This window comes from Nomascus leucogenys, chromosome 1a, assembly GCF_006542625.1.
Source record: "Nomascus leucogenys isolate Asia chromosome 1a, Asia_NLE_v1, whole genome shotgun sequence".
Lineage (NCBI taxonomy): Eukaryota > Metazoa > Chordata > Mammalia > Primates > Hylobatidae > Nomascus > Nomascus leucogenys.
This window is the reverse complement of record NC_044381.1, coordinates 13949516-13971737: the sequence shown is the minus strand read 5'-3', so window position 1 is coordinate 13971737 and position 22222 is coordinate 13949516. Positions and strand designations below refer to the sequence as shown.

The window sequence follows — 22222 nt, the reverse complement described above, 5'->3', positions numbered from 1 at the left end:
AAAGCCTATAAAAATGAGGGAGAAGTTCAGAAGAACAGATGCTAAGAAAAGGCTGAGTGATTTCTGTTGGATGACTACATGATTTGGTGGGTACTGTGACATTTCTATACTTTTAGAGCTATAGTACAGTAATGTTACCCAAAAGTAGGAATTATGACTGAAAGTGTAAGTATTGCTGTTATGGACAGTTGAATTTATGAAAAACTACTTGCAGTTGACTACAACTGTGCCTTTGTCTGCTTACTTCAGGTACTGCTGAGGCAACTATGAATGATAGAAATGGTAAATTTAAATGCAATAACAGATGCTGAGCAACTTTGACAAGCTGCAAGCCATTGAGACAAGCCCTTTTAATGTTGTATTCCTTTTTCAGTCAGAATTAAGATAAGTAGAAAATTGTATGCATTTGGGGCAGTTTCTCTTCATAGAGTTATTTTTAGCATAAAACATATTTTCACTTGTTAGTTGCCATATAATCTGCATTGAGCAGAATGATTTGTGTTATGTTTCAAACGCTGATTCTCTACTTCGTAAAAGCTGTGCCTACATGTTACCATTACAACTTGTTGAAATGTAAAATGATTACTCAGTTAATCAGTTCCTATTTCTAAATAATACCAAATATTCTGTTTTATTTTTATCCCCTGCTGACACTAGTGTTACCAACAAGTTGTTGGAGAATCATATGGTCACAGGTAAAATCTTTGAGATTTATTAAGGATTAGGCAGCTCTCTCATTATATTAAAGTTTTACAGGAAGCGTGAAAGCTAAAATGATTTTATATGTTTTTATTTCTAAGCTAGCATGAACATAGTAGGATTGTTAGATAAAATAACAGATGTCCAAGTTAAGTCTGAATTTCAGATAAAATTGGATTTTAGTATAAATATGTCCCAAGTATGGCATGGGACATACACTAAAAAATTATTCATTTACCTGAAATTCAAATTTAACTAGCATCCTGTATTTTTAGTTGATAAATCTGGCAACCCTCTATTAAGATATAAAATTTGACAAACACAAAAGTAATGCAGTGCAAAGTAAGATTATTTCAGTGTCCTTCAGCCCTGCCATATCCCACTATCAGTGTCTTTGAAAAAGTTGCAGAATAGTCTATGCTTCTATAAACATACACCTATCGATTTTTACTTACCTAAGCAATTACCCTCCTCCTCTTCTGTACAAAGTGTAGCAACTTAATACCTTGTTCTGTATCTTCTTTTTTATAAGTTTGGCAATATATTTTCACCATGTGATTTTTGTGAGACAGCTTGGAAAATATGGGGTAGTGCGATAGAATTTGGGTTTTAAAATAAGGGACTGTAGCATTCAATTCCAAGTTCTCCCATTTGCTAGCTGTTTGACCTTGAGTAAGACCTTGACCTCTCCTTTTCTCTGTTGTGTTATCTGGAATAATGTGTCAGGAACGGGAGGATATTGTGGGGAGCAAGATGGTCAGAGTCCCCACATGCATGATGGAATGTGTATAAACTGCACTTGCCTTAGCACTCTGGTGTCTAACAGATACTGAATTAATTGAGCTGTTATTGGTATGTCTTGTGGTTCTGAGAGCTAAGCCTATTGGAACAGATTTTAGGTTCAGTTATTACCAAATAGTGATGTGGCCACTAGCAGGATACATGAACAGCAGCTAGAGGGAAACTGGTATTTTTTCTGTACCAGATTTGAATACAGTTGTCCCACGCCTTGGAACATGGGGGATACATTCCAAGACCCCCAGTAGATACCTGAAACCAAACATAGTACCTTACCCCATATATACAGGTCTATGTTGTTTTATTGAATTTTGTCTTATTGTGCTTTGCAGATATTGCATTTTTTTAAAACAAATTGATGGTTTATGGCAACTCTGTGTCAAGTAAGTCTATTGGTGCCATTTTTTTCCAACAGCATGTGCTTACTTTGTGTCTGTGTGTCACGTTTTGTTAATTCTTATAATATTTCATGCCTTTTATTATTCTTATGTCTGTTACAGTGATCTGTGATCAGTAATCTTTGATGTTACCATTTTAATTATTTTGGGGTGCTACAGCCCTGCACATTTAAGATGGTGAACCTAATAAATGTTGTACATGTTCCAACTGCTCCATCAACTGGCCGTTCGCATTCTTTTTCCCTCTTCTGAGGCCTCTCTATTCCCTGACACAGAACAGTATTGAAATTAGGCTATTTAATAACCCTGCAATGGCCTCTAAGTGTTCAAGTGAAGGGAAGAGTTGCATGCCTCTCACTTTAAACCAAAAGCTAGAAATAATTAAGTTTAGTGAAGAAGGCATGTTGAAAGTAGAGATAGGCTGAAAGCTAGGTTTGTTGTGCCAAACAGCCAAGTTGTGAATGCAAAGGAAAAGGTCTTGAAGGATTAAAATAGCTTCTCCGTGACCGCATGTAAAGCAAAACAGCCTTATTGTTGATATGGAGAAAGTTTTAGTGGTCTGGATAGAAGATCAAATCAGCCACAACATTCCCTTAAGCCAAAGCCTAATACAGAGCAAAACCCTAACTCTCTTCAATTCTGTGAAGGCTGAGAGAGGTGAGGGAGCTGCAGAAAAAATGTTGGAAGCTAGCAGAGGTTGGTTCATGAGGTTTAATGAAAGAAGCCATCTGTATGACATAAAAGTGCAAGGTGAAGCAGCAAGTGCTAATGTAGAGGCTTCAGAAAGCTATCCAGAAGATCTAGCTAAGATCATTAATGAAGGTGGCTGCACTAAACAACAGATTTTTATTGTAGATAAAACAGCTTTATATTGAAAGAAGAGGCTATCAGGGACTTAAATAGTTAGGAGAAATCAATGTCTGGCTTCAAAGCTTTAAAGAGGCTGACTCATTAGGAGCTAATGTAGCTGGTGATGTCAAATTGAAGCCAGTGCTTATTTACCATTTCAAAAATTTTTAGGGCACTTAAGAGTTATGCTAAATCTGCTATGGCTGTGTTCTCTGTAAATGGAAAAAGAGTGGATAACAGCACATCTGTTTATAGCATGGTTTACTGAATGTTTTAAGCCCACTGTTGAGACCTACTGCTCAGAAAAAGGTTCTTATAAAATATATTACTGCTCATTGACAAGGCATCTGGTTATCCAAGAGCTCTGATAGAGTTTTATAAAGAGATGAATGTTGTTTTCATGTCGCTAACACAACATCCATTGTGCAGCCCCTGGACCACAGAGTAATTTTGACTTTCAAGTCTTATTGTTGAAAAAATACATTTTGTAAAGTTATAGCTTCTGTACTTAATGATTCCTCTGCTTCATTAGGGCAAAGTAAATGGAAAACCTTTTGGAAAGGATTCACTACTTTAGATGCCGTTAAGGTATTTGTAATTCATGGGAGGAAGGCAAAATATCAACATTAGCAGGAGTTTGGAAGAAGTTGATACTGAAACTCTTATGAATAACACTGAGGGTTCAAGACTTCAGTGGAAGAAGTCACTGAAGATGTGGTACAAATAGCAAAAGAACTAGAATTTCAAATAGAGTCTGAAGATGTGACTGAATTGCTGCACTTTCATGATAAAGTTTGAATGAACGAGGAGTTGCTTTTTATGGATGAGTAAAGAAAGTGGTTTCTTGAGATGAAATGTATGCCTGGTGAAGATGTGAACATCCTTGAAATGAAAACAAAGGGTTGAGGCTATTACATAACCTTAGTTGGTAAAGTAGGAGCAGGATTTGAGAGGTTGTATTGTGGGTAAAATGCTATCAAACAGCATCACATGCTACAGAGAGATCTTTCATGAAAGGAAGAATCAATCAATGTGGCAAAGCTCATTGTTGTCTTATTTTCAGAAATTGTTACAGTGACCCCAGCCTTCAGCCACCACCCCCTGTCAGTCAGCAGCCGTCAACACAAAGGCAAGACCCTCCTCCACCAGCACGAAGACTACGACTCACTGAAGGCTCAGCTGATCACTAGCACTTTTTGACAGTAAACTGTTTTTTAATAAAGGTGTGTAGATTGTTTTCCTAGACATAATGCTACTGCACATTTAATAGACTACAGTGTAGTGTAAACATGACTTTTGTACACACTGGGAAACCAAAAAATTCACGTGACCCCTTTTGTTGAGAGAGTCACTTTATTGCAGTGGTCTGGAACTGATCCTGCAATATCTCTGAGATATGCTTGTACCATGTTTTTTTTTTTTTTTCATTTTTTATTTTTAAATACATACCTATGGTAAAGTTTAATTTACAAATTAAGCTCAATAAGAGATTAACAACAACTAATAATAAAATAGAACAATTACAACAATATACTGTGTATGCTTAATTCTCCTTGTGTTGAGGGATTTAGTACCTTGAAATGTAAAAGCAATGTTTTTGAATGTACTTTGAGTAACGATTTAAAGAGGCTTCTTAAGGGTTTTTCTTAAAATCTTGGATTTTAGAAGTGATTTGTTTAAAGATGTATGGACATTAACATTACATAAATGCGAATATTCCTGATCTTTCTTTGATAGACCCACTGCTGGTTTCTAATATACATAATTCTGACTTCTTCATACCTTGTGTGAACAGTTGGCTAATTTGACTATCTACAACAGTCTATTCCATTTCAGACTTTATTCATTTTGGGTCTCTATTTCTTCCTTTGGTTTCACTTTATGTAGAGTATGGTCTATTTGAACTGGGAAACAGGGAAGTTAAATCTTCCTGCTTTCTAGAGGCAGCATATTGTAGAAATTAAATTGTGGACTCTGGAGCTAGATGGCTTATGTTAAGATCCTGGCTCCATCACTTACTAGTGGTGTGGCCTTAGACAAGTTACTTAATCTGTCTGTACCTCATTTTCCTTGTTATAAAGTGAGTGGATTGTGTAAGTATTAAAGGACTTAATTGGAAGCATGATTCGAATAGTACCTAGCATGTGATAGGTGCTGTGTGTTTGCTGTTATCATTGCTGCTTCTGCTTCAGCATTAGTGCTGAACTCCTTAGCATATCCATAGCTCATCTCTTTTCTGCCTCTCTGATTCATTATTGTCACTGCTTAGCATGAATTGCCCAGAAAAAAAGAAAGAAAATTCCTCAGAAGTTGGCATTCTTCTGACATGTTGGATCTTCTTTAAGTCATGCCAGTTGGCCATGACCCACTGTTATCACTCAGGTATCCTTAAGTTTCCATATGGTGTTTAGATGGGCAAAAAGGGAAAGGAAATGGTAGTGTGGTGAAAAGGTGACAAGAGGAATTCGTGGCTGCAATTTGAAGGGAATGGACTCAATCTTTCTCAAAAATTTTGTGATTACAGATGAGTTTGTTTATAATTAGAACTGAATCCTCAGGACAGGAGTATCAGGCACAGAAAGGAACAATTTTTAAAAATTCTTATCTTTTTGTCAGGGTTGCTAATGGTGAAATCCCCTGAAAAATCTCAAAAAAAGCTATGCATTTATTTTAGGGACATCCAAGCATAGAAAAGAAACTCTGAAACTGTAATTTTAAAGTCATTGAAATACAAAAGAGTAGAGCTCTCTCATCTGGGAGTTTTTTTTTTTTTTTTTTTTTTTTTTTTTTTTTTTTTTTAACCTTTGTGTATTTTTTGGGGGAAGAAAAAGTAATTCTGTTTTAACATAACTGACTTGTAGGTGAACTTTTGGACAACAGTGTTTTTCTCAGTTAGGAACTGCCTACGCTGTACTTTCTCTGCAGACTTCTCATAAATCAGTGAGCTTCTAAATCCGAGGTCTACCTCCCATGTATGTCAGGAACACTGTCTATCTTTAGAATTAATTTTTCATGTGCATACCAAACACATGTATAATTTTATCCTTTCCAAACGTTACAAACATCATTCATTTATAAATAGAGATTCAGATTCAGAAAAGATAAGTGACTTAACAAGGGCGTATAGCTAGTTGAAATTGAAATTCAGGTCATCAGACTCTCTAGTCCAGGCTTTTTTTTGTTGCTATCATGCTTCCTCCTGGGTGATTAAACATACTTTTGTAGCCCTGGGCTTCCTTATATTGGGCATCTTTATTCAGGCAATTCTCCTGCCTCAGCCTCTTGGAGCAGCTGGGACTACTGGCACATGCACCACGCCCAGCTAATTTTTGTATTTTTGATAGAGACGGGGTTTCACCATGTTGGCCAGGCTGGTCTCGAACTCCTGAGCTCAAGTTATTTGCTGGGATTACAGGCATGAGCCACCATGCCCAGCCTTATTTTTTTGGGTGGGGGATAGAGTCTCGCTCTGTTGCCAGGCTAGAATGCTGTGGCGCCATCTTGGCTCACTGCAACCTACACCTCCCTGGTTCAAGTGATTCTCCTGTCTCAGACTCCTGAGTAGCTGGGATTATAGGCACATTCCACCACACCCAACTAATTTTTGTATTTTTAGTAGAGACAGGGTTTCACCATGTTGGCCAGGATGGTCTCGATCTCCTGACCTCATGATCCACCCACCTCGGCCTCCCAAAGTGCTAGGATTACAGTCATGAGCCACCTTGCTCAAGGCCACACTTCTATTTAGGTTTCAATTCCAGGTCAGAGCCAGTGTCCTCTTTTCTTGACACAAAGGTACTTTTTAAAACAAGTGCCGTAGTTAAACAATTTGACATTTGAAATGGAGTTGATGTTTCAAATAGTATATTCTAAATTGGGATAAGGCAAGTCAATACGTACTGTTCTCTGTTATCACACAGAGCTAATTGCAGGCATTGATGTTCTGTAGATCTGCTCATCTATATCACATATTTCCCTTTTTGCCACATGAGTTTTGTTTTAAAGAGGTAACAGGAGGCGACTTGTTCTTTCTAAGAGAAATTCCATTTTGTCTTCCAGATGAAAAATGAGAACGTGTGGTGGTAGATTTCTTTTCTCTATTAAAGGAATGACTGACTGACTGTCTTCCTCATGATTCAGGGTTTTCTGTGAGGCAAACGAGAGATGGAACTATGGGGATAGTTGTGCAGATTTGTTCGGCAGCAAAGGCTCAAGTGGGTTAGTGACGTGGATGTTAGCAATGCAGATCTGTATCCAGTACTTCAAATAATCTAGTTAAGTATTGTTAGAGAAAGATGAGATGTGTGGATTGAAGGAGTTGAGAAGATTTCTTTGAATGGGAAAGAGGAGAACATTATAGTCAGGAGAGTATTTTGAGAACTTTTGAAATATTTAACACTGTATGCTCCTTTTTGTTCAGTTTTTGATCTGTGATTTAATGTATTACCTTCCGGTGGTTCAGGTACTGCTTGAGTGTCACGTTCATTTCTTTTTTTGTTTTCTTTTCTTTTTTTTTTTTTTTCTTTGAGATGGGGTCTTGTTCTGTGGCCCAGGCTGGAGTGCAGTGGCATGATCTCGGCTCACCGCAACCACCGCTTCCTGGTTCAAGTGATTCCCCTCCCTCTGCATCCTGAGTAGCTGGGATTACAGGTGTGCACTACCACACCCAGCTAATTTTTGTATTTTTAGCAGAGACGGGTTTCATCATGTTGGCCAGGCTGGTCTCGAACTCCTGACCTCAAGTGACGCACTCATCTTGGCTTCCCGAAGTGCTGGGATTACAGGTGTGAGCCACCGCACCCAGCCCACAGTTCATTTCTAATAGGTATGCGTGTATTATCTCCTCAGGTAGGAGTGTGAGCCTTTGAGGGCAGGATCACGTTTTCTACTTTTTATGATTTTGCCACAGAATTTCTTATGTGGAGTTAAGTAAGCTCCTTATTCTATGCTTAAAGATCTATAAGTGAATACAAGATTATAGTGGTCTGTACTGAGAACTTTTTATGGAAATATGTTTGAAACTTCTGTCACCTTATTTAAAATAGAATTTATGTCTTTTACCTTATGCAAGTATTATGGGTAAATATATACATAGAAGATAATTTTGAATAAGTCCTAAAATGATTATTGTCTATAAAGAGAACTATCTTAAGTTGTATCAACAAGATTTTAATGGTCAAAGGAATTAGAGTTGTATCAAGTGTTCTTTAGAGTATTTAGCTTTAGAATATAAAGTTCTGATAAAACATAACCATTCTATTTCTTTTTTGCACAGAGTTCCATTTTAATTGCTGTTAATCATTTCAGAGAAGAACACTGGACTTTGAAAAAAATGTTGGAAGCCATTGGTAAGACTTATTCTTTTCTGCCTACTTTTATAAGAATTGTAACTCCTCCCATTGGGATTTTTGACATATGGTGTGTTTAACGTAGCAGGATTCTGTCTATAGTATCTAGATTTAAAAAGTTTTTACCTACTAGCATTGTATTAAGGTAATATGTTTCTGTATTTGGACAATTTCATCTAAAGTGTTGTAAAAATACATTACTTATAAGCAAAAATTAAAAACATATTAGGTATTCTTCCAATTATGGGTTTTAATAAAGCTTAATGTAAGCCCAATTCTGATTTATGAGCCTAATTCTGGTTAATATCTATTTCTGGAAAGCATCTGGAAGTTTAGCAGTATTTTTAATACTGAAAGAAGATATTACTTTTACTTGTGGCAGGTGAAGTACTACTGAGCTCTTGCTATTAATTGATAAAGAGAAAACTGTTGCTTAGTCTTATGCTTTAAGGCAGTTTAATTTCTACATGAGATAATTTAGGTTGAAATATCTAGATTTCCCAGACTCTGTTTTTCCCACTGCTCTTTAATTTTAAAGAAACTAGTTTGTAGAACCAGTTTACAGGTAGATATATCAGGTATGGTACAATACATGCAATTATCTGACACTCTAGTTCTTTACCCTATTCCAGGTAACTCTTTGGGTATGACTAAATGGAAAGTGTTTGGATTTCACTCTGGCACCTTAATCATTATGGCAGATACCTTGATGTCGGTGGGTTTTGAGGGATAGAGTGAGAGTCAGTGGCAATAATGGGAGAAGGACTTGTTTTTGTGATCATGGGATCGCTGTGATGACTTTTGTTCCTGGTATTGTGCTGGTAATGAAAATGTATGTATGTATGTACATTTCCTTCATTTCCCATTTTATACTAAACCCACATGCTGTAAAGACTACTAGTCCACATAGGAAAGTTCTTAATAGGAAAGTGGAAAAGAAAGGGCAAATATAGAATTTTTTAAACTGTTGTTTTCTAGTCTTTATTCTGTTTTGTGCTGAGTTGCACACTTTCTAAAAATTGATGTGGAAATTAATATTAGATTTGTATCCTGAGATACCATGGGACATATAACCCAGAATAAGATGCTCATGTGTATCTTTATCATTATTTATTTTTAAAATTCTGCATATGAGTAAATATTATTTGTTTAAGTTTGTGTGTGTGTGTGTGTGTGTGTGTGTGTGAACTCATGATCAGCATCAATTCATATTTTAGTTACTCTCTTTCTGTGCAATTTCAGATTTGGTGCTATAGAAAGTATCTCTGGTGATGATTCCAATTTTTTTTTTTTTTTTTTTTTGAAATGGAGTCTCACTAACTCTGTCGCCCAGGCTGGAGTGTAGTGGTATGATCTCGGCTCACTGCAACCTCCACCTCTTGAGTTCAAGGGATTTTCTTGCCTCAGCCTCCTGAGTAGCTGGGATTACAGGCATATGCCACTACGCCCATCTAATTTTTTTTATTTTTATTTTTTAGTAGAGACGAGGTTTTATCATGTTGGACAGGCTGGTCTCAAACTCTTGAGCTCAAGTAATCCACCCACCTCAGCCTCCCAAACTGCTGGGATTACAGACATGAGCCACCGCGCCCCGCCGATTCCCACTTTTTAACATTACTGGGATATGGCAAATACGTTTAAATAGATATACCTGTTACCATCATGATTCTAAGTAATACATCTGAACAATCTTCATTAAAAAAAAATTTTGGCTTCACATACAAGAGTGTGTAAGTGTATATGTTTGTGTTTCAGGGAAAGGTTTTTAACTATTATTTGTGGTGGAAACTGTCTGGCGTAAGTATGCTTGTAAGATGCTAGTAATATAATTACTCAATATATTTACTTTTAGCAACTTTATGTCTGATTTGTACAGTGTTCAATAATTATTTGAATTGATTTGGTTTGAAGCAGATATAAATATGCTATTTTGTTTGCTATTTAATTTTGGAGAAAGATATTTAAAGTATTAAAAAGTACTCAGTTTTGTATTTTTGTACTGCATTAAAAAATGTGTACTTTCTCTACAGTTTTTTTTTTTTTTTTTTTGAGATGGAGTCTCACTCTGTCACCCAGGCTGGAGTGCAGTGGCCCAGTCTCAGCTCACTGCAACCTCTGCCTCCCGGATTCAAGTGATTCTCCTGCCTCAGCCTCCTGAGTAGCTGGGGTTACAGGAGCGCACCACCACGGCTGGCTAATTTTTTGTATTTTAAGTAGAAACAGGGTTTCATCATTTTGGCCAGGCTGGTCTCAAACTCCTGAGCCAAAGTGCTGGGATTACAGGCGTGAGCCACTGCGTCCGGCCCACTGTTTTTTTATTCAGTTTAAAAGAGACAATTTTATGCACTCAATAGAAATAGTTTTAGAATTTCTACAAGATGGAGTCCTCATAGGCTGGACGTGTGTCCTTTGAATCCTATTATTGACAAATGCTGCTCTTTGGTATAGACAAAAATCGGGCCCTGCATGCAGCAGAGCGCTTGCAAACCAAGCTGCGAGAACGTGGGGATGTAGCAAATGAAGACAAACTGAGCCTTCTGAAGTCAGTCCTGCAGAGCCCTCTCTTCAGTCAGATTCTGAGCCTTCAGACTTCTGTACAGCAGCTGAAAGACCAGGTAGGACATCATTCACCCAAGCAGGCATTCACGGCACGGCATAGATCTTGTGAAAGGCTTGTGTTTTTCTGAAAGGCTGATTTTTCTATATGTTAATGAATAGTTAATGAAGTCATTTAAACCTCCAAATGAGACATTCAGATTCGCTGTGGCTTTTTTCCTCCTAGTTATTTTTGTAATGGTTGTTGCTGTATATTGTAGATGATATGACATTGTGTTGAAAGCTGTGTGGATGCTGAAGAATGAGTTTCTACAGGAAAAACGGATGATAAAAATATGTTTAGGATGGTTGGCTGTAGACTTTCCATTATCACTGAGGCTCATTGTTCATGTGATCTTGCTCATTCAGATTCGGACATTCAGTGTACTTACAAGATTTCAGATAAGCCTGGATTTGCATGTGTAATCATGTGTATGAGGAAGGGAAATCACCTCTATTTTGACAGTAAAAGGAATAATTACATTGTCATCAGTTAGAGGAATTGCAATTCTCACTTCTTTAAAGAGTGTAAGTAGCAATTGCTTCCATGACAGCTCAGATGGTGATAAACATTAGAACTTCTAAATGTAACACAGTGCTTTTTTGTTCTGTAAAAATTATGAGCATTAAAAAGTCCTAGCATTTATATTAAAATTGAAACATTTCACAATGACAGAATGAAAACTGAAGTCAGATGTTCTTTGAACTTACTTAATTTAATCACCATTTCTATGCTTTAAAAATATTTTTAAAATGTTGTCTTCAAGGTTTGAAGTCAATCCAATTATGCCTTCAATCCAAGTTAGTTTTCATTCTAAGGTCTTTAGCATTAATTTAATGGTTATAGATGACTTGCTAGCAAATATTCTGCCTTATAAGGTTAAAAATGAAAGTTGAAGATTAGTTTCATAATTGAGTGAAAGAACAGCTCCAGTTAAAAAGAACCCAAAGTGTGGCTAATGCAAAAGAACAAATAGTAATAAGAGAGAATGAATTTGTTTAATGTCATATAACTTCTTAATCTAAATATTTCATAGCAAAAAAAGTAAATCAAGAAGAATCTTCACAAATACTTTTCTATAGTAAATTTCTATTTAATGGTTTTAAAAGTCGTGATCATGAATTTAAGGTGTTTTTGTTATATGTAGTTGTGTTTGTCTCCTTTACAAGTTATTGAAAATATTGATTTTATTTATTTTTATTTTTTTGAGACAGAGTCTCATTCTGCCGCCCAGGCTGGAGTGCAGTGGCACCATCTCGGCTCACTGCAGCCTCTATCTCCCGGGTTCAAGAGATTCTCCTGCCTCAGCCTCCTGACTAGCTAGGATTATAGGTGCCTGCCACCACGCCCAGCTAATTTTTTTTTTTTTTTTTTTTTTTTTTTTTTTTTTTTTTTTTTGAGACGGAATCTCGCTCTGTTGCCCAGGCTGGAGTGCAGTGGCGCAATCTCGGCTCACTGCAAGCTCCGCCTTCCGGGTTCATGCCATTCTCCTGCCTCAGCCTCTCCGAGTAGCTGGGACTACATGCGCCTGCCACCACGCCCAGCTAATTTTTTGTATTTTTTAGTAGAGACGGGGTTTCACCATGGTCTCAATCTCCTGACCTCGTGATTCACCCGCCTCGGCCTCCCAAAGTACTGGGATTACAAGCGTGAGCCACCGCGCCCAGCCGCTAATTTTTGTATTTTTAGTAGAGATGGGGTTTCACCATGTTGGCCAGGCTGGTCTCGAACTCCTGACCTCAAATGATCTACCTGCCTTGGCCTCCCAAAGTGCTGGGATTACAGGAGTGAGCCACTGTGCCTGGCAAGATTGATTTTCAGTACTGGTTTTCAGAATGGATTGGCAAGCTTTTGGAGAAACCCGTATCCCAAATAAAAGCATAATTATGTTGTGGAAATTATCTGCTTTTTCAGAGAGTGTAAAGAAGTTGAACAGATATCTTCTATTCTTAATATGTTATGTGAAAACATGATTAGAATGAGAAGAAAAGTTGAAACAAAAAGAGTGCTAGCAAGTGTGTTGGGATATACCACTGGCCCAGTGAGATAACTTGAAATTTCCCTTGTAGACAGTCTTATGTAAAAGGAATAGTTATTTGTGCATACAGTGTCTCATGAAAGGAGGGGACAAATAGGCCTGCCTATCAAGCTTGTATTACCGTTTCCATATGGAAGTAGAATATGGGCTCTAAGACTATTTAGGTCCCACGTGATTCAGATGAAACCTACTTGGAAATTTGTTGAGACTGAGACCAACTACAGCATGATCTTATTATTTTGTTAATGATAGACACTGATATATTTTAAGACTACATAAATTGTGAGGTCTGTGAATTCTATGGGGCATGTCTTACATGTTTTTGGACTTTGGGCTTCTTGGTCACATGTTCATATACAGGGGAAAACTAATACTGCAAGGGACCAAGGAAAACACGTAGTTTATACCCTGTAGATTACAGTGGCTTAGAGAGGTTAAGTGACTTGATTGTAAGAGTAGAGTAGAACTAGAACTCAGTTTTCTTTGGAGCCTGTCTCACATCTTCTTCTTCTTCTTTTTTTCTTTTTTTCAAAGGTAGAAAGTTGATCCCTAGATGCCAAGAATTTTCTTTTGTTTAAAATCATTAATAACTTTTTACAGTGTCTGTGATTCTTTTTTTTAAATCTCCATTCTTTACTAATTCAATTCCATTTGTTTACCAGATTCTTTCTTAAATGACTAGAGTAAAAATTTAAAAACTTATATTATTTTCTATTCTAAAATTTAAATATAAATACTCTAGACTTTTGTCATGTCAGATTTAAATTTTCTATGTAGTTTACCAACTGCTGATTTATTAATATTTATAATTTAATAATTAATTAATTTGAGGAATTAAATGTATTCTTTTAAACCGGTGGCTACACAAATCTGACCAATGGGTAGCTTATATTTATTACCTCATACCTTACCTGTTTTCAAATGTATAATTTTATATGCACGACAGCTGCAATTTACTATCTCCATCTTTTTTACTATTACTAGAAAATGCGACCCTCTGATTCTCCCTCTCCATCAGTCTCCTGTTTACTTTAGAAGTAAAGGGACTGAATAATTGAAAAGCTTGAGGTATATGCAGCATATTGGAGAACATGATCATATTGTTGCATTAATGACAGATGCTGACATACCATGTTGAATTAATCCTGCAATTTCTTCCCCTCAGATCCTTCTCATTACTTCTATTCAATAATGTTTAATTTTTTCAATTTGCTTCTTCAGTATTAAGACTGCCCTTAGAAATCAAACTGTTTCCCTTTGGCAAATTAAACACTTGACAGGTGTGTAACTGAGAGGGCAAAAAACCTATGCCCTGAAGGGATGTGCTATTTAAATATTGTCAAAAATATTAGCAGGTCTGAGAATATAATTGATGTCTCTGTTTAACTCTGCCACATTGTGTATTGTTCTAACGCCAGCTAAAAGGATGCATGTTATTAAACCTGAATAATCTCTAATAGCTCTGGTTCATTTCCGTTGCATGATTCCTGTTTAAGTGAAGAGAAAAAAAAAAGAACTGTGACTGTGTGTCAATGATCTGTCAAATGCAAATTCTCAAGTAGTGTCCTCACTGTCACCTAGTCATCACTGCTAATCACTACAGGGCTTAATGCGTATTCATGACAAAAATCCAGCTATTGTGGGGGAAATAAACACGTTAGCAGTTTAATAATAGAAACTTGTCAGCCTTGAGGATATTGGATTTGCATATTTATTCTATGAAGTTTCTCCAGTCCAGTATAGGTGGATGCTACTTTCTTGATTAATTAATTGCTTTGCCTTAAGAATTGACCAGTGGCACTAAATTAATCTTTTTACCCTGAATTATCTGTAGGAAAACTGAGAATTAAAATGATTAATTTCAATAGAAATTTAGGACCAATACTTAAAAATCGACATTGCTAAGATTATTTTTAAAGCTACGGCAACAGAGACCAATTCCAAGATTGGAGAAATAATGTAGATAACTCAGGCTGCAAAAGCTGCTTAGATAGCAAATAAACCTCAGCACAGAATATTCAGGAGTTCTCTCCTTGTCAATGACCTTCAGACTTTTTGGAGTGTGGCATTCTATTGTTTTGTTGTTGGTGTTTGTTTAATATTTCCAGGTTTCTAGTTCATCTACTTTCCTCCCAAAAAGTGTAGGCTTACACACATATCATCTAGATACATAATGTGTATGCACACGAAATTAAGGCAGATTTTTCTTTGGAAATTTTATGACAACTCTTGATATAACTATAGAGATGCTGTGTTAACATAGGATCAGGGTTGAAAATTACTCTTAAATGTTGATTAGAGTAATTAGATCTTTTTTTGAAATTTTTTCATGAAATGAGATCTTCGTGATGTAAAATTTTGGTTTTATATTTCTATGTAAGTTTTTGCCAATTACATTTCAAAAAGAATTTGAAGCAACTTGTAGTGGCAAAACTTGTTAAATAATGAATGATTCAAATGTAAACCTAAACAAAGACCAAAAAAAATCACGTAACTAGATACACCAAAGACCTCGGGTTACTAAAATTGAGTATGTCATTTAATTTGTTTCCTAGAAGCAAAGCAAAAAAAAAAAAAAAAAAAAAAAGAGAACTGAAGGACTATGTATTGTTCAATGTGGGATTCAGTGAACCAGTTTTCCCTTGGCAATGGGTGGGTTATCTCATGGAGGCTCATATTCTTATATTCATTTAATAATCAACCTTTGTTGAACATCTAAAATTAATAAAAATACAAAGAATAATAAGATGGAGGTTCTCACTATCTAGAGGGGAAAATAGAACAGAAAGCGAAGAAGGTGAATAGTAAAGAAGGAAAGAGTAACTTTGTCTAGAAGAAAACCTCACAGTGGAGGCAACAGCATGGAAAATGGGTCTTGAAAAATGAGTTCTGCAGAGTTGGGGGAAATGATTTCAGGTAGAGAGAGCAATGTTTACAGGGATACAGAGCAGTTCACAACAGGATTATTTTATGCTCTCCATTCCCAAGGGAAACTTGGCAATGTCTGGAGTTAGTTCTTACTGTCATGACTGGAAGATAAGGGAGCTGCTACTGACAGGTAATGGGTAGAGTTCAGGGATGCTGTTAAACATCCTTCAGTGTACAGCATAGCCTCCTACAGCAAAAAATGACTGGGTTTATAATGTCCGCATTGCTGAGGTTGAGAAACCCTGGTATGGAGCCCCATGTAGACCTATATTATCAGAGCCGTAGATTGTATGAGGGGTATTGGCAGGAGAGGAAACTATGGAGCCAGACTGTGAAGAACCTTTTCAAGTAAGATGTTTTATTTGTTGGTTGGTTAATCACCTTTGTTCTTTTGCATTTTTTTTTTTTTTGATATTGTATTAACTTTGTCTTCGAACAGTTCTAGTATATACATTATTTTAGCAATCATTTTGTTTTTTATTTCTTCACATTTTTTAACATGATACAATTGTCCTGACAGGCTGGATGCAGTGGCCAAGGCGGGTGGATCACCTGAGGCCAGGAGGTCGAGACCAGCATGGTCAACGTGGTGAAACCCCATCGTCTCTACTAAAAATACAAAAATTAGCCGAGCGTGCTCGTGCATGCCTGTAATCCCAGCTACTCGGGAGGCTGAGGCACGAGAATCGCTTGAGCCCGGGAAGTGGAGGTTGTGAGCCCAGACTGCGCCACTGCACTCCAGCCTGGGTGACAGAGCTAGACTCTGTCTCAAAAAGAAAAAAAAAAAAAGCATCCTAACATAAAATTAAGGTAGTGGTTTTAATGCCATTTTGATAAGTAAGATCTTCAGTTATAATTGCGAAATACAGTAATTGTTCTTTAAAATAATGCTTCTTTCATCTTACTAATTCTAAGAATACAGCATCACATCCTAATTTACTAATGGTTTTTCTGCCCAAGGCCACACAAGTAATGTACAGTCTGTGTGAATTTTTTTTTCTGATGCTCAAAACAGGAGCAAATTCTAGAAAACCTAGAGATGTAGGTAGTCAGGTAGTCAGTGTATACTTCAGAGGTTCAGCTTCAAATATCTGAGGTAAGCAGAGGTTGTCAGGTGGAACACTATACCAGGACATGTCTGAGGAGTCTTTATTCTGTAGATACAGATTTGTACGACTGCGAAGAGTTCACGGCCAAAGTGTTGAGGTATGTTGCTTTCAAGTAGCAACAGCAGCAGCTCAAATAATTTCTTACATTTATCGTTTTAGAGTGATGGGAAAATGAGAAATTTTGTGAACTGAGCATTTTCTTGCTCTATTTTGACTTTGACAATCAGAAAGATACTGTTTTGTTTAATTCATATCTTAAAGAGCAGAGGTGCCTGTGTTTCCCTCTCTTTATTACTTATATAAATAACAACAAAAAAGACCCTTTCCCTATAGTTTCTAATTTGAGACCGAAAGGTGGATGATTCACCTATATGCTTGCTATCAGCAAAGGGGAGATGACTCCTGTCTTTCCAAGAATGTCTAGGTTATGTCTTAGTGTTGGTAGGGGAAGGAGGACAGAACAAAAGAAATATGCTTTGATTTCATTAACAGGAATGATCTAAAAATGGAGTGGAACTCTTCCCAGCTGTTGTTACTTGTGAAAATGAAAATGATCTTTCTTACACCTGAAATAGTTTTACTTTTATGATAGAGCTTTGTAGCCACCTGACAGCAAAGTATCTATTTCTTGAGACTCTAGTATGCATTATCTAGGAGAAGTTAAAAGAGAATGAGTGGTTCTTATGTTTTTACATTTACCGTAAAGTTTATTTACTGTAGGAATTTCAAATACTTTATTTTTGGTACAATAACAGCTTTTAAATGTTTGTTCCTTTAGCTAAAAGTTTGTAAATATAGAGCCATTGAAGGGACTAAAATTTTTGTTTTACCGTGGGCAAGAAGGCACTGTTCAAGCTTTTTATACAGTGCTGGATTAAAATGCAACACCATCTTGCTATTGGCTATGCATGTGTGTCTAAAACAGCAAATGGTGATAATTATATGGTATTTTTGTGACGATGTTAAATGGTCTTTGGAGAAGAAGGAAAAAAATGTGAAATTTACTGGTTATAACCTAAATGAGTTTTTTTAACCTCCAAATTTAAGAATAATAGGCCTTATTTTACATTTGAAGCTACAACAATTACCTTTCAGGAAGCCCTTATGTGCTATAGACTTTGCCTCATTTAACTAGTCCATCAGTTCCAGGAGGTACGTTTTGTCCTCATTTTATCCAGTGAGGAAATTGGGGGTTAGCTTATATAACATAATCTGACCCACACAATTATTCATTGATAGACTTAGGAGAATTTGAGGTCTGTCTAACCCTGAAGCCAGTCTTTTTTTTTTTTTTTTTACTTTTATTATAAGTTACACTGTTTCTGAATCCTTAGTTCTCTCTGTTAATGAACAAATAAGATGGAAAAACCGTTAATAGCATCCCTAAAGAGAAATATACTTCAGCTAAACATCATCTAAACTCAAATTCATTAAGTTAAAATATGCCGTGTCCTGTAAATTCTTCTCCCAAATTTTAATCACAGAGTCTTTTTAACGTAAACCAGTACTTTCATTCTGGTTATATTAACAATTTTGCTAGATTTTAAAGGTAAAGTGAATGATCTGGTTAAAGATAATAGTGGAATGGAGAGAGAATGTGGCAAAATATAATCAATCTTCATGTGTCCATTCCTATATAATTATGCTTCTCTGTAAGGCTTTATTTTATTTTTATTTTCCTCTAAGCAGATTGTGAACAGTGAGTCAGTTTGTCTCCTAGAAATGTGGGACTGATAGGAAAAACACTGCAAAAATTCTAACATGTTGTTTGTTTAAATTTTCAGTTTCTAAATTACTTATTTGCCTTGCATTTTCAAATAGATTAATTTACTTAATTTTGATACCTTCCCCACTTTGATGTAGAAAATTTCAGCATACCTTGATAAGAATATATTTTTTGCTCATGCTACACTTTTTAAATTTTTTTCTCTTGGAAATTTAGCTAAGAAAACAGAATTGTTGAGATTTAAATAAAGAAAAGACATTCTGTAAATATGCATAAACACACATGCCTAGACTGTGGTATATGCTGCATTCCGCTTGCCATTTGTTCTTAACAAGCATAAAAAGGAGCTTTAGAATTAATTGTATTTCAGGTTTGCTTGACATCCATTTACTACTTTTGGCATAAAGTCCATGCCATATTCATCTTTAAATACTTTGTACCTTATATGATACTTAAGCTCTAAAACTGATTGCTTAATAAATGAATGCATGAGTATTCTTAAATATTCAAAACTGTCATTCATTATTTATCTTTCCTTGCCAGACAACTAGTTTTTAACTTAAGTAAATTAACCAAATAACTGAAGTTATTTTGGGGACCCTACCATTTCTCTTAGCAATGACATTGAAAAGGTACATCATTTATCATTATCATAGCAATTATCATAGCATAAAGTCTTACTGTGTGCCCAGAACTGTTCTAGTTCTATTATAGTTAATGGTTTCGTCATTACAACAATACTATAAAGTAGGTAATATGATTTTCCTCATTTTATAGATAGGGAAATGGGGTTACAGAGAGGTTAAGTGGTAGAGCCAGGCAGGCTGGACTCCAGAGCCTGGTTCTTAATCATAGAACTCCATATTTTTTGTTTTATTTTCTTCTTAAACAGCATAGTGAATATAGTTTAAGGATTTCTGGGTGATTTGAGGGCTTCTTATGATTATCTGATCTCAGATTGTAACAGCATGGTCTAGTAGTAGTTGGAGACAAACCTGATCCAGATTTGTATTCTGGTAATGATATTTATTAGTAGGTGATGTTAAGTAAGAATTTATTCTCAAGACATATATCCTGTGAAACATTTTGGTCTCCTGATCAGTTTATAGTCATAAATTATTATTAAGGTCTGCAAAAATCTTTTGTTCATATGGTTTTATCTGTCCATATATGCCATGTTAGAAATCAAAATTCAGAAATGTTTTAAATATTTATTTATTTAAAAATCACAGTAGTAAACCCATTACATGTTTAAAAATTGAGGAGAGTGGCATTATTTTATATTTTTGCACATGTATTTAATGTGCGGCTTAATAGCAGAATACTAGATTTTCATCGGCTTCTGCATTCAATGTTTGGGTTTGCTGTTTTAGTTGATGATTTGAAGAAAATCTTGCCTCACACAGATATGTAAGCTGGGAAAGGGAGGGTTACAGCTTTTCGGATAATTGTATCCTTCTTTGGTAGCGCATCAAAATTTGTGGAGGTTTCTTAAAGTTTAGTTGCACTGTTGAAGTAGCATCATTGTCTGAGGTAAATACACGAGGTTCGTCATCTTGCACCAAGAAAATTAAGGACACGGACACATGTGGGTGGGTTGAGGAATGAAAAGTTTAACAGGCAGAAGAAAGGAGAGAGGAGAACAGCTCCTTGCCAGAGAGAGGCATCCAAAAGAAGGGGCAAGGCAGCCGACCGCAGCAGATTTTATAGGTAGGCTTGAGGAGAGGGTGTCTGATTTACGTAGGGCTCACAGATTGGTTTGACCAGGTGTGACGTTGTTTACACAGTTCGAGGGGAAGGCTGGTCGCCCCACTGTAATCTTATTATGTAAATGGACTTTCCACTTGGCTTTTGCCATCTTGTCTGCTCTTTACTGTACACATGGCTGGCAAAAACAGAAGATGTAGCCACCATTTTGAACATGCCTAGACCCAGGTAGTATAGTCCAGTGGGCACAACTGCTGGCATTCACCTGTGCAAGCTTCCAGCTTGCTTGTTTATGTCTGCAGCTCAGTTTCACAGGCTTCTCTTTGTTAGAGAAGAAAATGATTTTGGGGCTGCTTTTCTGGGAAACCTTACCAAGGACTATACCCTCACTATCTGCCTAAGTAATTTCTTCTTAACTCCTGTATCACTGTGAAATCTGAAACCAAATCAATAAATATTTCACTGTCTACTACAGGAAAATCTGTCTATCTTGCTCTTTGAATTTTTTTTTAACTAAAGCTTAATTTATATTACATTGGTCATTTGGAAAATTTGAAAAATGGAAAAATCACATTTCTTGTTTCATTATATAATATAAAAAAGTTATACTTGCTGATGTCAGTTGCAGTCTTATCAACAAATTCAAGTTATGGAAAGGTGTCAGGCTCAAGGTGGCAGATAACAGATGTTCAAAAATTCTAATTTTCACTTGAAAGCTCAAATTTTATTATGGGCAGCAAATACTGTCTGTTGTCTTCCTTGAAGTGACAGGCTTACTTTATTTTTGAGAAAATGTATTTTCTATACCCGAGTCTATATAATGATAGTTCGATTTTCAGTCATTTTTTTTTTTTCAAATATGATACTTACAAAAAAAGCGGCTAGGCTAGTTCAGCTTGCAACTCAAATTAGTGCTTTTCTGTGAGACAATCATTGAATTTATTATACAGCATGAACACTTTATACTTACCATTTTACCATTTTTTTTTTTTTTTTTTGAGACAGTGTCTTGCTGTGTCATGTAGACTGGGTTGGAGTGCAGTGGCATGCTCATGGCTCACTGCAGCCTCGACCTCTTGGGCTCCGGTGACCCTCCAACCTCAGCCTTCTGAGTAGCTGGGACCACAGGTGTGTGCCACTAGCCAGGCTATTTTTTTTTTTTGTAGAGATGGGCTTTTTCCATGCTGCTCAGGCTGGTCTCGAACTCCTGGACTCAAGTGATCTGCCCACCTCAGCCTCCCAAAGTGCTGGGATTACAGGCGTGAACCACTGCTCCTGGCCTGCTTACCATTTTGAAACATGGAATATGAAAAACATGTTCTTGAGGGTCAAGATTTAATAAAATTAACAAGTTTTACTGTATCAAGAATTTATAATTTAAAGGAAGGGGAAATAGAATATTGCTCTTTATGAGAGGCACTGAAAGGAATTTGTAGTCTTTTTTTTGGCGTACCTTGGACACCTCTATCCACCCAGTAACAATAATAAGAAATAAAGATACTATCAAAAAAGATCAAACGTATTTGAAAAAATAACCCATTATTTTTGAAATTAGGATCTCGGTGGAAACTCAGGGGAGAGGTAAAACATCCTGGTATGTTTTACTTCATTGTAGGAGTGAAGTTTTTAAAAAAAGAAGGTAAACAATTTCTTGATAACAATAATGAAAAGAGTTTAAAACAAAACTATGTTTTAACTTCAAGTTATTTTCTAATCTTTATTCAAGTGTTAATTTTTTTACCTAAGTATATTCCCAAGGGTTTTAGTGTCATTTAGGCCTTCTTAAAGAAGAAGAAAACGAGTTTATAAAATACACATGGAGGGCTGGGCACGGTGGCTCACGCCTGTAATCCCAGCACTTTAGGTGGCTGAGGTGGGTGGGTCATCTGAGGTCGGGAGTTCGAGACCAGCCTGACCAACATGGAGAAACCCAGTCTCTACTAAAAATACAAAATTAGCTGGATGTGGTGGTGCATGCCTGTAATCCCAGCTCAGCTACTTGGAAGGCTGAGGCAGGAGAACTGTT

The 22222-nt window shown here is 36.4% G+C and overlaps 1 protein-coding gene across 13 annotated transcripts in view; it reads left to right on the top strand.

Annotated features, from left to right (window-relative positions):
- The window catches only part of MPDZ (multiple PDZ domain crumbs cell polarity complex component), a 174878-nt gene that overhangs the window by 20969 nt on the left and 131687 nt on the right, over positions 1-22222 (top strand). For 11 of the 13 annotated variants that reach the window (XR_004030622.1, XM_030814986.1, XM_030814875.1 and 8 more), the window contains exons 2-4: positions 3808-3967; positions 8020-8092; positions 10541-10707. Coding sequence is in view for 12 of the 13 variants with exons in the window: in XM_030814986.1 (XP_030670846.1) it covers positions 8077-8092; positions 10541-10707 (183 nt within the window). In the remaining variant the exon portion in view is untranslated. Of the gene's footprint in view, positions 1-1826; positions 1881-3183; positions 3968-8019; positions 8093-10540; positions 10708-22222 lie in introns of those variants that run through there. The other 2 variants (XM_030814519.1, XM_030814478.1) reach the window with 2 other exon arrangements.